Here is a 12,601-nt window from a genome sequence, read left to right as displayed (position 1 = left end):
GCAAATTGCAGGCTTAATGTACTTAGAAGATACGGTATATTTTAGCAAGTTGTTGGCCAAACAACAAAAAATTAAGTCAGTCTATCTATCTATCTATCTATCTATCTATCTATCTATCTATCTATCTATCTATCTATCTATCTATCTATCTATCCATCTGTGACCTTGTGACCTGGAGTCCTGGATCTTCAGAATATTGTGGGAACTAGGCATTTTGACCTTGGAAAATAAACTTTTGGTGATTTTCAGGTAAGTGTGAATTACTTTTACTAGGCTGTAATGGGACAAAAGGCAAAGTGTGTCAAACTGCACCTCCCAACCCATTTCTTCTACCCTCTCCTTACTGTCCCCCCCCCCTCCCCCCTCCAAGTTGCTGTTTAGTGAACTGTTCGTAGATACTAGAATTTAGTTTACACCACAGTGTGATCATTGTAGAAGTATTGTATAAATTGCTCTAGAGTTCTATGTAACCATATTGGTATGATATTAGTGTATATATTAGAGGGTTTATTGAGGTATGGTGTGGTAGCTATTGGTGTATACTCTGTATTATTATACAATGTGGTGTGATCATTATCAGCATATACTCGTTATTATCATACCATGCAGTGTAATCATTATTGGCGTATACTTGGTATTATTATACAGTATAGTGTATACTCAACATTATTACACACCATGGTATATATCTTCAGCGTACTGACCCTGTCTATAAATTTAGCAAGCCTTATAATTACATTTCTGTATAATGTATAATGCTGTTTATTAACTTAATTTTCATACAAAAACTCCACATTCGCTAAACAACTGCAACAATTACTCGGTTCACTGTCAACAGGCACACTTGCATGCCTTTTTATCTATTGATAGTTGGCAATTGCTATTGGAATGTTAATTGTGGAGTGTACTTTGGCATGAGTTACAAGAGGAAGGGGTTGGGAATGGGATGGACCAGTAACATCAATGAGTACAGGAGCAATGCAGAAGTCATGCTTGTGGGTGGAGTCAATAGAGAAGGGGGGCGGCTTAGGTGCAGTCAGGGGAAGAGCCAGTGGGATAAGGTAGAGGATACTTTTCCAAAACTCTCAAACCACGGATTACTCCAGGACTGTGCAAGCTGCTATCACAATGAGGAACACATACCTCAGTAAAGAGGACAAAAAAGTAAGTTTGATTTTAGGCCCCCCATTAAGTTCCTCTTATCCCCCTTTTATCAAATGTTCTACTTACTGTGTGCTCCCCACTCCATTTTTATCTTTTGTTGTTTTTTTTTATTCTTTTCAACTTCTTAGCTTTCATTATTTTTTTCTCAGATGATTTTTATGCTTTTACAATTTTTAAAAATATATTTTTTTCCCAATTGTTTCAATTGGTTGTCCCTGGTGACGTTTATACTCCTAATGTTTCTTAGAGTATATGTTTTTTTCAATTACTTCCATTCTTTGTCTTGGGTGACTTTTTTACTCCTAACGTTTCTTAGAATATATGTTTTTTCCAATTACTTCCATTCTTTGTCTTGGGTGAATTTTTTACTCCTAACGATTCTTAGAGTATATGTTTTTTTCAATTACTTCCATTCTTTGTCTTGGGTGACTTTTTTACTCCTAATGTTTCTTAGAATATATGTTTTTTCCAATTACTTCCATTCTTTGTCTTGGGTGACTTTTATACTCCTAACGTTTCTTAGAGTATATGTTTTTTCCAATTACTTCCATTTTTCCTCTTGGGTGACTTTTTTACTCCTAACTTTTCTTAGAATATAATATATTTCCAATTGCTTCCATCCTTTGTCTCGGGTGACTTTTACATTCCTACATATTTCATAGAATATAACTTTTTCCCAATTTTTAGGCATGCTCTGTTTCCTAATTTTACCTAGTATGATTCTAAAAGAGGCTAAAGACTAAAGTTGACCTCTTTCAAACTTTTTTTCACTCAAAGTCTATTTTTTTGTGGTTAACAACCTAAAATGTCCTCATTTTTTTCATAAATGCCTCCTTCTTTTTGCTTGTGAAAACATTTGGCACATACAATGTTGAGTATTAATCCTAAGATATCACAATTACAGTATATCTATTACCTGAATGCTGCTCTTAATACTTCTCAACTGTTCTTGTTCTGCTATCTTTTATGTGTGTCCAGAATGTTCCTCATTATTCTAAATTCTTTATACATTCTCTCTCTTATTCTCTGTGTCTCTCGGTAGCTCATGAAGCCAGTGATAGAGAAACGCAGGAGGGACAGAATCAACCAGAGTCTTGAACATCTAAGGACACTTCTGTTGGAGGCTACACATGATGAGGTTGGAACTGAACTTGCTACTAATGTTTTATAGCTCCACAAGTTGCATCTTATCCAGTGTATTTTGGGGATAAAAGCTCATTTTAAAATCTTGTCTGGCGTTCAGTTTTTCTGAAGGTTTTTTATTAAAAGGGGAAAAGTTGGAGATGATTTGGTGTGACTTCAAAGGAGATGTCAACAGGGGTCTACAGGGACAGAGGTGAATAGGAAAAGGGCAGAAGACAAGCTGTCTCATTTCCTAATGCAATTAGCAAGTATATGTGAAGTGATACAATGGTGTGAACGGCCATGTGAATGCTAGTGAAATGTAGAGCCAAAACAGGCTGATCTTCAAATGCTCCATCAAATATTTTTGGCATTATATAAAGTTTTCATGCTGAATGTATTTTGTATATTATTGGGTTCCATTTGGTTTCCATTTTTTTTTCATATCATATAGTATACTTTCACGTAGCATTTGATCTCATTACTGGAATAATATAATTATATCAAATGTGAATTTTTTTTTTTAATGTATCCCATTAATTGAAAAAAAATGATTTCCATATGAGGTCGGCAAGAGTTTGGAGGCCAACTGAACATGCTATGTTTGTAAAGTATGAGAATATTTTTATGTAGGTAATACATTCTAAATTTGATCTAGACTCTTCAGTTGCATAAGGACAGGATACCACAACTTTAAACTAAATTAATTTTTTTTTGTGGAGTGGAGATGAATTAGCACACCTATAAGGTTTTTATTGCTCTCTGTGCCTCCTTAGGAAGATTCACACTTGTATTTGTCCTGTTTTCCATTATCATTGAAAGTGAAATAAAATCCAAAATTTTGGGTTGTCCCCAGAAAAGTGATAGAGAGGAAATCTTCCAATGTTGACACTAATTCTGGTGACCTTGGGGGCCCCAATGGATTTCCTTAATTTACAGGGATATCCACTCACTTTTTATTTTGTCTATGGTACAGAAGATGAAGGTAAATCTCCCCAATGATACACAGATGGCAAAAAAAAAACTGGCAGGGATAGTATATCTATAATATTTTAATAATACTATTAAAATAAATAATAAAATATTATTATTGTTACTATTTCAATGTTGTGTTTACATTTTAAACTACTGTATCAATATTATTGTTAATAATATTGATATAATAATAATGATAATAATAAGGTATATTTTTATTATTATTAATAAAATAGAGTTGATAAGCGCAACTACATAAAACAAAATGGTATGATCTAATAAAATGGTCAAATGGATCACTAATAGTGCAATAAATCAAATATGTGCAAATTGATACTGTGCATAAGAACTGTGCAAAAACCACCAATGTGTGCAAAATTGCAAATATTCTGTAAGGAATTATTGTTATTATTATTATTTCAATGATATGTTTACCTTTTAAACCACTGTATCAATATTATTGTTAATAATAATATTGAATTAAAAATTATATTAATTCTATTATTATTATCAACTATTACTAGTATTATGAGCAAATCTAGATAAAAAAATAATAGAGCATATTATTTATGTTTTTTCCATATTCTAAAATACATATCTATTCATTTTAGAGTGTGATTTTCATTTATTTTTTGCATTTTTTCATTTAAAATTGTATTCTTTTTTCTATTGTTATTTGCTTCTTTGTATTTTGCCATTCTGTTCCAAGTTTGCTGATGTTTTATTTTTTTTCCCAGTCTTTAAAGAATCCAAAAGCTGAAAAAGCGGATATTTTGAAGAAGACAGTGCAATTTCTGAAGCTATGTCATAATTCAGGTGAGAGGTATACAAGGTTTATGGAAACAAACTCATCTTATAAAGGAAGCAGCTTGTATTGGGCAGGAGAATGTTCTGCAAAAACGGCATCATGGGTGCACTTGCATTAAATGTTTCCCTATAAAATTAAAATTTTATATAAATATAAAAGGCACTTTAAAAATCTAAAAAGGTTTAAATGTTCTAATAGCATTAAAGGATAAGTTCACCTTTTGGAACATGTTCCAAAAGTATTTAGGCTATTTCAGTACTGGGACAAGGTCATCCAGCGCCCAGGGCAAAGATGCCAAACTGCGCCCCACTTTCCCTTAGGGTTAGGGTGAGGGTGCCCCCACCCCTGAAATAAACCATTGCGCCAGGGGCAGCCGCCCTCCTGCCCACCCCTTGTCACGGCCCTGGACTATTTAGCTGCAGCCTTTCCCCTCTCCCCCTCCTCCCCAGTGACAGCGGGTGGGCATCTTCTCTGGGCACCCACTATCACTCTTTCAAACTAACATGGCCGTGTGGGGCTCTGCCCGCTTGGCCACATTATTCATTCACAGTCCTCTGTAAATATGAAATGACAAGTCCCGACAGCGGCTCTCGGCTTGCAGTGCTCAGTGAACTACCAGGGCGCTGTTGAGCGTTGTGGTAGGTTATTCATTCTACCTCTCAGTGAGTACCTGCCTGTCCGTACAAGGTACGAGCAAATAGATATACTGACAGGTTTGCCAAAGTCCTGAATGGTACCAGTGATCTGCTGATTGCTGGTGCAATGCTTTACAACCACTGTGTGCTCTCCCAACCAGTAAGGCTCCCACCACTGGGAGAACACAATAGCTCCATGAGAGGGAGCTGATGGGGGAATCAAGCGTATATATTTTTTGCAACCTGTGGCTGCAGGAAAGTAAATCGCTGCATCTATGGCCGGCTTTTAAAACATTATGGTTACCTATTATGGTGGTCCCAGACCTTGGATGATGGTAATACATAAAAACACAATCTAAGGGCCTTTTCCAACTGCTTGGGTATCACCTGCACATTTGGACCTCACTGAGTGCTCATGATTTTATAAATGTAGCTAAAAGTGTAGAATTCTGGTTCCTTACTTAGTTAAAAATGACCTTTCTGCCTGAGATCAGCTAATTGGGAGTGATTTGCGTGATATGACATTGTCCTCCATTCTGCTGAAAATAGAGAGCAGACAAATATCATCTTATACCTGTGACCACCTCTGCAGGTCACCATCGATGACACTTAATGCCTGAATGTCTCTTTTGTTTTATACATAGTTGTGTTGTTAGGTTGAAAATCCACATCTGCGAAATATTTTGTGTAGTTGGCTCTAGATAATATTTTTTTCAAAAATGTGCAGCATATATTATGTTTGAAGATTTCTACTAATGCAGCGTACACACGATCGAATGGTCCGGCGGAATTGGTCCGGCAAACATTCCGGCAAACAATCCGCCGGACTTTATAACGAACGGAATTGGCCACACACGGACGCTCTGAAAGTCCGGCCATTTCTAACGCGATGACGTACAACACGTACGACGGGACTAGAATAAGGAAGTTCAATAGCCAGTAGCCAATAGCCTCCGTCTCATACTTGCTTCAGAGCATGTGTCATTCTTAGTCTTTGAGTCAAAACTACTTTCTAAGTCCGCCGGACTTTACGATGAGCCCACACACGATCGAATTGTCTGGCGCACTGTGGTCCGGTGGACCGAGTCCGCCGGACAATTCGTTCATGTATACGCGGCATAACACTTGTTTATTGCATAACCTTTGTTTAATGTTCTTACATTTTTTGACTCAATTATACCTGACTTCTAAAAAAATATTAGTAGTTTAGAAGAAACCATTGAACCATCTCTTACAATGTGATATTCATTTTTTTTTCTTTGTAGGGCCAGAAGAAGCCAAAAAAAAACCTGGGTTTGATGGTGGGTTTCAAGAAGGATTGAGCCAAGCCACTAGCTTTCTAAATTCCACATCTACAATATGCGAGAGGAAAAGGGACTACGTTGTCGAAAAGTTATGTCAACACATGGAGGAGAAAAGTCCTAACGATTGGGGGGACTCTGCATCAGATGAATCTTTCAATGCTGACCGCAGCCAAGTCGTACCAAGTCCTCCACAAATCCCAAGACTCCCAGAAGAACATTTAACAATGTGCCCTGAAAAACATCCCTGCCGACCCTTCCTTCACTACCCTTCTCCCTCCAGCTCTTCAGAAGCGCCCACTTTTGGACAGATCCAACAGTCTACAACACACACATCCCAACCCAACAGCTGCAGGAAGTCTGTTCAAAGGACTCTCTTCCCTCCTACTGCACCCACACCCCCTATCCCCCCAACACTTGTGTGGAGACCTTGGCCATAGATTGTTATTTATTGCGAACGACCGCAAACATACAGGGATATACAATTTAATACTGACATATAATCATACACATAGGTTGGACTTGATGGACTTGTGTCTTTTTTCAACCTCACCTACTATGTAACTATGTATTTGTTCTTGTAAATAGTCTTTGTACATTTAAATTATATTTTTATCTTTTGTACAGTGCGCACGTGTTTCTGATCTGTAATACTCACTGTAAATTAAAGATGTATAATTGAAAAAGACTTTGTTTCTAAAAGAATTTTTTAAGAAATTTGGGATTTTTTTTTGTTTTTTTATCGTTTGTTGCCCAAGGGCATCTAAAGCTGGGCATGCATGATTCAATCCCTGTACATTTTCTTTAAAATCGCCTTTATCATTACATTTGATTTATCAACAACTAAGGCAGACCATACACGGTTCGAATCTAGGCTGGTTCCTGCTGAACCGCCTGAGATTCGAACCATGTATGGGCAGGCAGAATGGATCAAGTTGGGCGCAACCAGCATGCCAGGTTTTACCTTTGATTACCGCTAGCGGCTGCTATAGCCGCTAGTAATAATCACCGGGGACAGCTTCCCCCTACCAGAAGGAGACAATGGCCCGGCAGGAGGGATTCCTGCATCAACACTGTGTTGATGAGGGTATCAAGCAAATTTCTTTCCTGCAACCCGTAGTTGCAGGAAAGAAATTTGCTCTGTGTATAGCTGGCCCAAGTAGATTAAAGGGCCCACCTACACAATCAATTCAATTTATATCCAGTCAGGCAGGACCTCACAGTACATAACAATCTTTGTTAGATCTTATAATGACCCTATCATTGCAGGGTTAAAGGGTAAAATAACTCCAGCCTGTAAGAGAAGGTGCTACAGTACTGTATATATTTACTATTGCACGAGGCCGCATATTGAAACTCTACTGTTTTACTGATCCCAAATGGTTGAAGGTTTCTGACACTTCCTGGTGTGTCAAATAACTGTTCCCCTGCTGCATGCCATAGTTCCACCCGCTGGCTCAATAACCAGGCATTCTACAGAATTAGAAGTGTCCTACATTTGCAGCAGTCAGAGATCAGCAAGACAGTGGCGTTTCAACAGGTGGCTCACCGGAAAGATAAGAATATACAGTATTTATATATGCCATTTTCTGGGGTTATTTTACTTTTAACCCTTTAGTGACATGGTCAATTTAAAGTGTATGTAAACCGAAATATAATTTAAATATGAAATACATTGCTTTGGCAAGTTGAATGCCATCCAGCTAGGGTTTAGTTCTACTTTAATCCCTTTGCGCAGGCTCCTGACGGTAATTAAGGGGTTTGGCATTCCGGGAGGCGGGACAGAGCGTGTGACCATGTGACTGCCGTGATTGGCTGTCACGGGCGGTCACATGATTGCAAAACTCCTGATCGTAGAAATGAGTTTAGCACATCAAGATTGATCAATTTTAATATATATATATATATATATATATATATATATATATATATATATATATATATATACCATAGTTTGTAGATTCTATAACTCAGACTAAATTATATACAGTATACTAATTTGAGTTATTTTTGCCAAAGAAATGTAGCAGAATATATTTTAGCCTAAATGTATGTAGAAAGATTGTTTATTTTCAAAATGTTATAAGAGAAACTAAGAAAAACTTTTTTTTCTTCTTCATGTATTCAAACCTAAGAACAAAAATTATATTTATTGGAGCTTACCATTTTTTAAATGTGGTGACTGAATTAGTTTTCCTCTTTAAGGCTATTTTATTTTCACCTGGTGAGCCAACCACTCCACACCAGTGCTTATCTCTGTCACAAAATCTTTTCCACACCACGCTATCATATGTTGTAGTGGTACACTATATTTCCAAAAGTATTGGGACACCTGCCTTTACACGCACATGAACTTTAATGACATCCCAGTCTTAGTCCGTAGGGTTCAATATTGACATTCATCTAAAAAGTTAATTTAGATGAATGTCAGGCCCATAATTATATATTATACACACTGCATAGCTCCCAACTGTCCCTGATTTTGAGGGACTGTGCCTGATTTGGAGAAATGTCCCTCTTTCCTCCTCATTTGTTCCTCATTTTGGTCTGATCTTTAGAGTTGATAATAAAATGCACTTTTTATCTATCAAAAAGTGTTTTCTAGCCCTAAACCTTTCATCTGATTTCTAAATGGCTGCATTTGTAAATTCAAAAAGCCAATATAAAGGAATAGTAGTGCTAAAAAAAGCAGTTGTGGGTTTAACCAATCTTGTTTTTTTGTACAATTCTCCTTTAAGGGGGCGTGACAAGGGGTGTGTCCTATGCCTGCATACTTTTGCTGATAGATGTCCCTCATTCTCCTCTCAAAAAGTTGGGAGGTATGCACACTGTATTCTGCTGTAATTCAGTATTAGAAATATTCCTCCTCATGCTGTAGCTTTGAGATCTTTCTAACAGCAATCAGTGCTTGTATGGTGTATGTGAGCACATCCTTAGCCGCTCCATAGAATGAGAGAGCCAGGGCATTCTGCTTTACATCAGCATGTGGCACAAGTAAAAGTTGGCATGAGAAAAAGAAACAAAAAAGTCCAGCACTAACTTACTAATCAATAACACGATAATGGTGGAACCCTCCAATGTATGGAAATCTCAATAAGCTTCAATATCACCACAATACTGGTCTCTGTGATGTGTAACATCACATATAAAACACATCAGACTGAAAATAAGACATAAAAATGCCTGCAAACTTTACAGGGATGGTGGAAACCCCTATTTTAAATATTTGGCAGTGGATGGTGTCAGTAAAGCAGTGGATGGTGTCCACTGCTTATCAGTGCAGCCTATCAGTGCCCATCATTGCAGCTAATCAGTGCTGCCTTATCAGTGCAGTTTATCATTGCCCATCAGTGCCACCTCAGTGCCATCAGTGCAGATTATCAGTGAAGCCTCATCAGTGCAGCTTATCAGTGCCCATACGTGCAGCCTCATCAGTGCAGTTTATAAATGCCCATACGTGAAGCCTCAACAGTGCAGCTTATCAGTGCCCATCAGTGCCACCTCATCAGTGCCCATCAGTGCAGCTTATCAGTGCCACCTCAGTGCAGTTTATCATTGCCGGTCAGTGCAGCATATCAGTGCTGCCTATCTGTGCCTATCAGTGCAACCTATCTGTGCCCATCAGTGCAGCCTATCTGTGCCCATCTGTGTAGTCTCATTTGTGCCCATCAGTGCAGCATGTGCCCATCAGTGCCCATAGGTGCAGTCTTATCTGTGCCCACCAGTGCAGCTTATCAGTGCCCACCAGTGCAGCCTATCTGTGCAGAACAGTGCCGCCTATCTGTGCCCATCAGCGCAGTCTCATCTGTACCCATCAGTACAGTCTCATCTGTGCCCATCAGTGCAGCCTTTGCCCATCAGTGCGCATAGGTGCAGTCTCATCTGTGCCCACCAGTGCAGCTTATCAGTGCCCACCAGTGCAGCCTATCTGTACCCATCAGTGCCGCTTATCTGTGCCCATCATTACTGCTTATCTGTGCCCATCAGTGCTCGTAAGCGCAGTCTCATCTGTGCTCACCAGTGCAGCCCATCAGTGCAGCCTACCAAAGTCCCAGTCTCTCCCTCCTGTGGCTGCCCTGCTCTCTCAGAACATCAGAACAACACACTTCGGAGTCCACACTGCACATAAACCTACTCTGCTCCAGCTCCACTCAGTCAGTCTCAGTCATTCAGCATCTTGGACTTGAGCTGCCTTCCTCCTCTCCTGTTCTCCAGTTCTCCCATGACCTGCAGACACATACAGCAGGAGAGAGCAGAGCAGGGATTCAATCAAAGTCAGTTATTATTAAAAAAAGTCTGCAGTGGCCGCGGACACTGCAAGGACTGCTAAAGGACACCAGTCCGATCCCTGAATTTGTGAGGTCAGGCAATGATGTTGGAGAGAAGGTCTGGCTCGCAGTCTATGCTCTAATTCATCCCAAAGGTGTTCTATCAGGTTGAGGTCAGGACTCTGTGCAGGCCAGTCAAGTTCTTCCACCCCAAACTCACTCATCCATGTCTTTATGGATTTTGCTTTGTGCACTGGTGTTAGGGTTGCCACCTTTTCTTCAAGTAAAACCCGAACACTTCAGTGTCGCACAGCAAATTTATTTCATAGTATGCATAGATAAACTATGCATAGATGTTGCTATTAAAGCGGGAGTCCGCCGGGACTCCGCGTTTTTTTTTTTTTTTTTTTTTAAAAGCCAGCAGCTACAAATACTGCAGCTGCTGACTTTTAAAATAGTGACACTTACCTGTCCAGCGCGCCCGCGATGTCGGCACCCGAAGCCGATCTCTAGATCGTCTGTCGGGTGCTGCCGCCGCCATCTTGGGTATGGGAATCAGGAAATGGAGCCTTTCGGCTTCATTTCCCGGTTCTCTACTGCGCATGCGCGAATCGCGCTGCGCAATAAGGACGGTCCCCGCTGCCTCTGGGATCTGTGTGTTTCCCAGCAGGCAGCGGGGCACTTGCGGAAAGGGGTGGGCACTTGCGGAAAGGGGCGTAATCTACGCCCCTTTCCGCAGAGAGCTATCCCGGAAGTGGGTGCAGAATACCTGTACTGTACAGGTATCTGCACCCCCCTCCCCCCTGAAAGGTGCCAATTGTGGCGCCGGAGGGGGGGAGGGTTCCGATGAGCGGAGGTCCACTTTAGGGTGGACCTCCGCTTTAAATAAACTTTCTAATCATATGAAGTTAATCACAAGAGTTCCCCTTTACATCAGAGTCTAGAGAGTTTCCCTTTTACATCTGAACTCGCAGAGTTCCCTTTCACTGTAAGAAGAACTCTGGGGACTCTAACATAAGGTATGCTCTAGTGTACAAAGAGGACGCTGTTGTAAGGGTGAGCTCTGATGTAATGAGTGCTCTGAGAACCCTGATTTACCTTAGCCTATTCACTTAGAGGCAGGAGAAAGAAGGGGGGAGACTTAGTCCAGTCTGAATAATGTGTTCGGGTCTCAGACAGTCTGAAACCCAGACGCATGTTTCCAAACCTGAACTGTCCGGGTGAATCCCGAACAGGTGGCAACCCTAACTGGTGTGCAGTCATGTTGGAGCAGGAAGGGGCCATCCCCAAACTGTTCCCACAAAGTTGAGAGCATGAAATTGTCCAAAATGTCTTAGTATACTGACGCATTAAGAGTTCCCTTCACTAGAACTAAGGGGTTAAGCCCAACCCCTGAAAAACAACCCCCGCACCAAAATCCCCAATCCACCAAATGATTTGGACCAGTGCACAAAGCAAGGTCCATAAAGACATGGAGGAGCAAGTTTGGGGTGGAGGAACTTGACTGGTCTGTACAGAGTCCTGATCTCAACCCGATAGAACACCTTTGGGATAAATTAGAGCGGAAAATGCGAGATAGGCCTTATCCAACATCAGTGATTGAACTCACGAATGCACTTCTGGAAGAATGGTCAAACATTCCCATAGACACATTCCTAGATCTTGTGGACGTCCCAGAAGAGTTGAAGCTGTTATAGCTGTAAAGGGTGGACCAACTCAATATTGAACCCTACGAACTAAGACTTGGATGCCATTAAAGTTGATGTGTGTGTAAAGGCAGGTGTCCCAATACTTTTGGCAATATAGTGTATGTAGTCTATATGATAAAGTAATTTAGAATTGTATTAGGATTATGGGTACTCCAGTTTCCTCACACATTCCAAAGACACACTGGTATGGTAATTGGTCCCTGACTAAGTGCTAGTATGATATTCTACTGAGCGAGCCCAAGATGGTTGCCTCACAATAAATTATGATTATTATTATGAATAAGATGGCTGTCTCACAATACATGATTATTATTATTAGCTCTTATTATTATTATTATTATTATTATTATTATTATTATTACAACCATCTGCCCCAACATCAGATAATATGCTTTGAGTTCCCAGAGAGAAAAGCTCTATAGCCATATAACAATTTTATTATTAATGTCCAATGTTCATACCATTGTGTTGGTAAAGTTTCCATGCAATGTAAATTAGAGATTATTTTATTATTGTACTTTGAATACATACATTAGTCAGGCTATATTATGGTCTAAGTGTAGTTTATATTATCGATAATTTTAGAATTGCATTAAAATTATACTCAGTGTTCAGACCA

General features: G+C 39.7%; 1 protein-coding gene across 1 annotated transcript; it reads left to right on the top strand.

Moving 5' to 3' along the window:
- Positions 1 to 1,128: 1,128 nt before the first annotated feature.
- Positions 1,129 to 6,552, top strand: LOC143963814 (transcription factor HES-7-like). Its single transcript, XM_077473544.1, has 4 exons — positions 1,129 to 1,164; positions 2,207 to 2,302; positions 3,999 to 4,077; positions 5,970 to 6,552. The coding sequence occupies exons 1-4, from the start codon at positions 1,129 to 1,131 to the stop codon at positions 6,443 to 6,445; spliced, it is 687 nt and encodes a 228-aa protein (XP_077329670.1). The 3' UTR covers positions 6,446 to 6,552.
- Positions 6,553 to 12,601: the final 6,049 nt, after the last annotated feature.

This window comes from Lithobates pipiens, unplaced genomic scaffold (assembly GCF_037356315.1).
Source record: "Lithobates pipiens isolate NorthernLeopardFrog02 unplaced genomic scaffold, aLitPip1_a1.2 Scaffold_8, whole genome shotgun sequence".
Lineage (NCBI taxonomy): Eukaryota > Metazoa > Chordata > Amphibia > Anura > Ranidae > Lithobates > Lithobates pipiens.
Note: the sequence above shows the minus strand (reverse complement) of the source record. Positions and strands in the feature narration are given on the sequence as shown.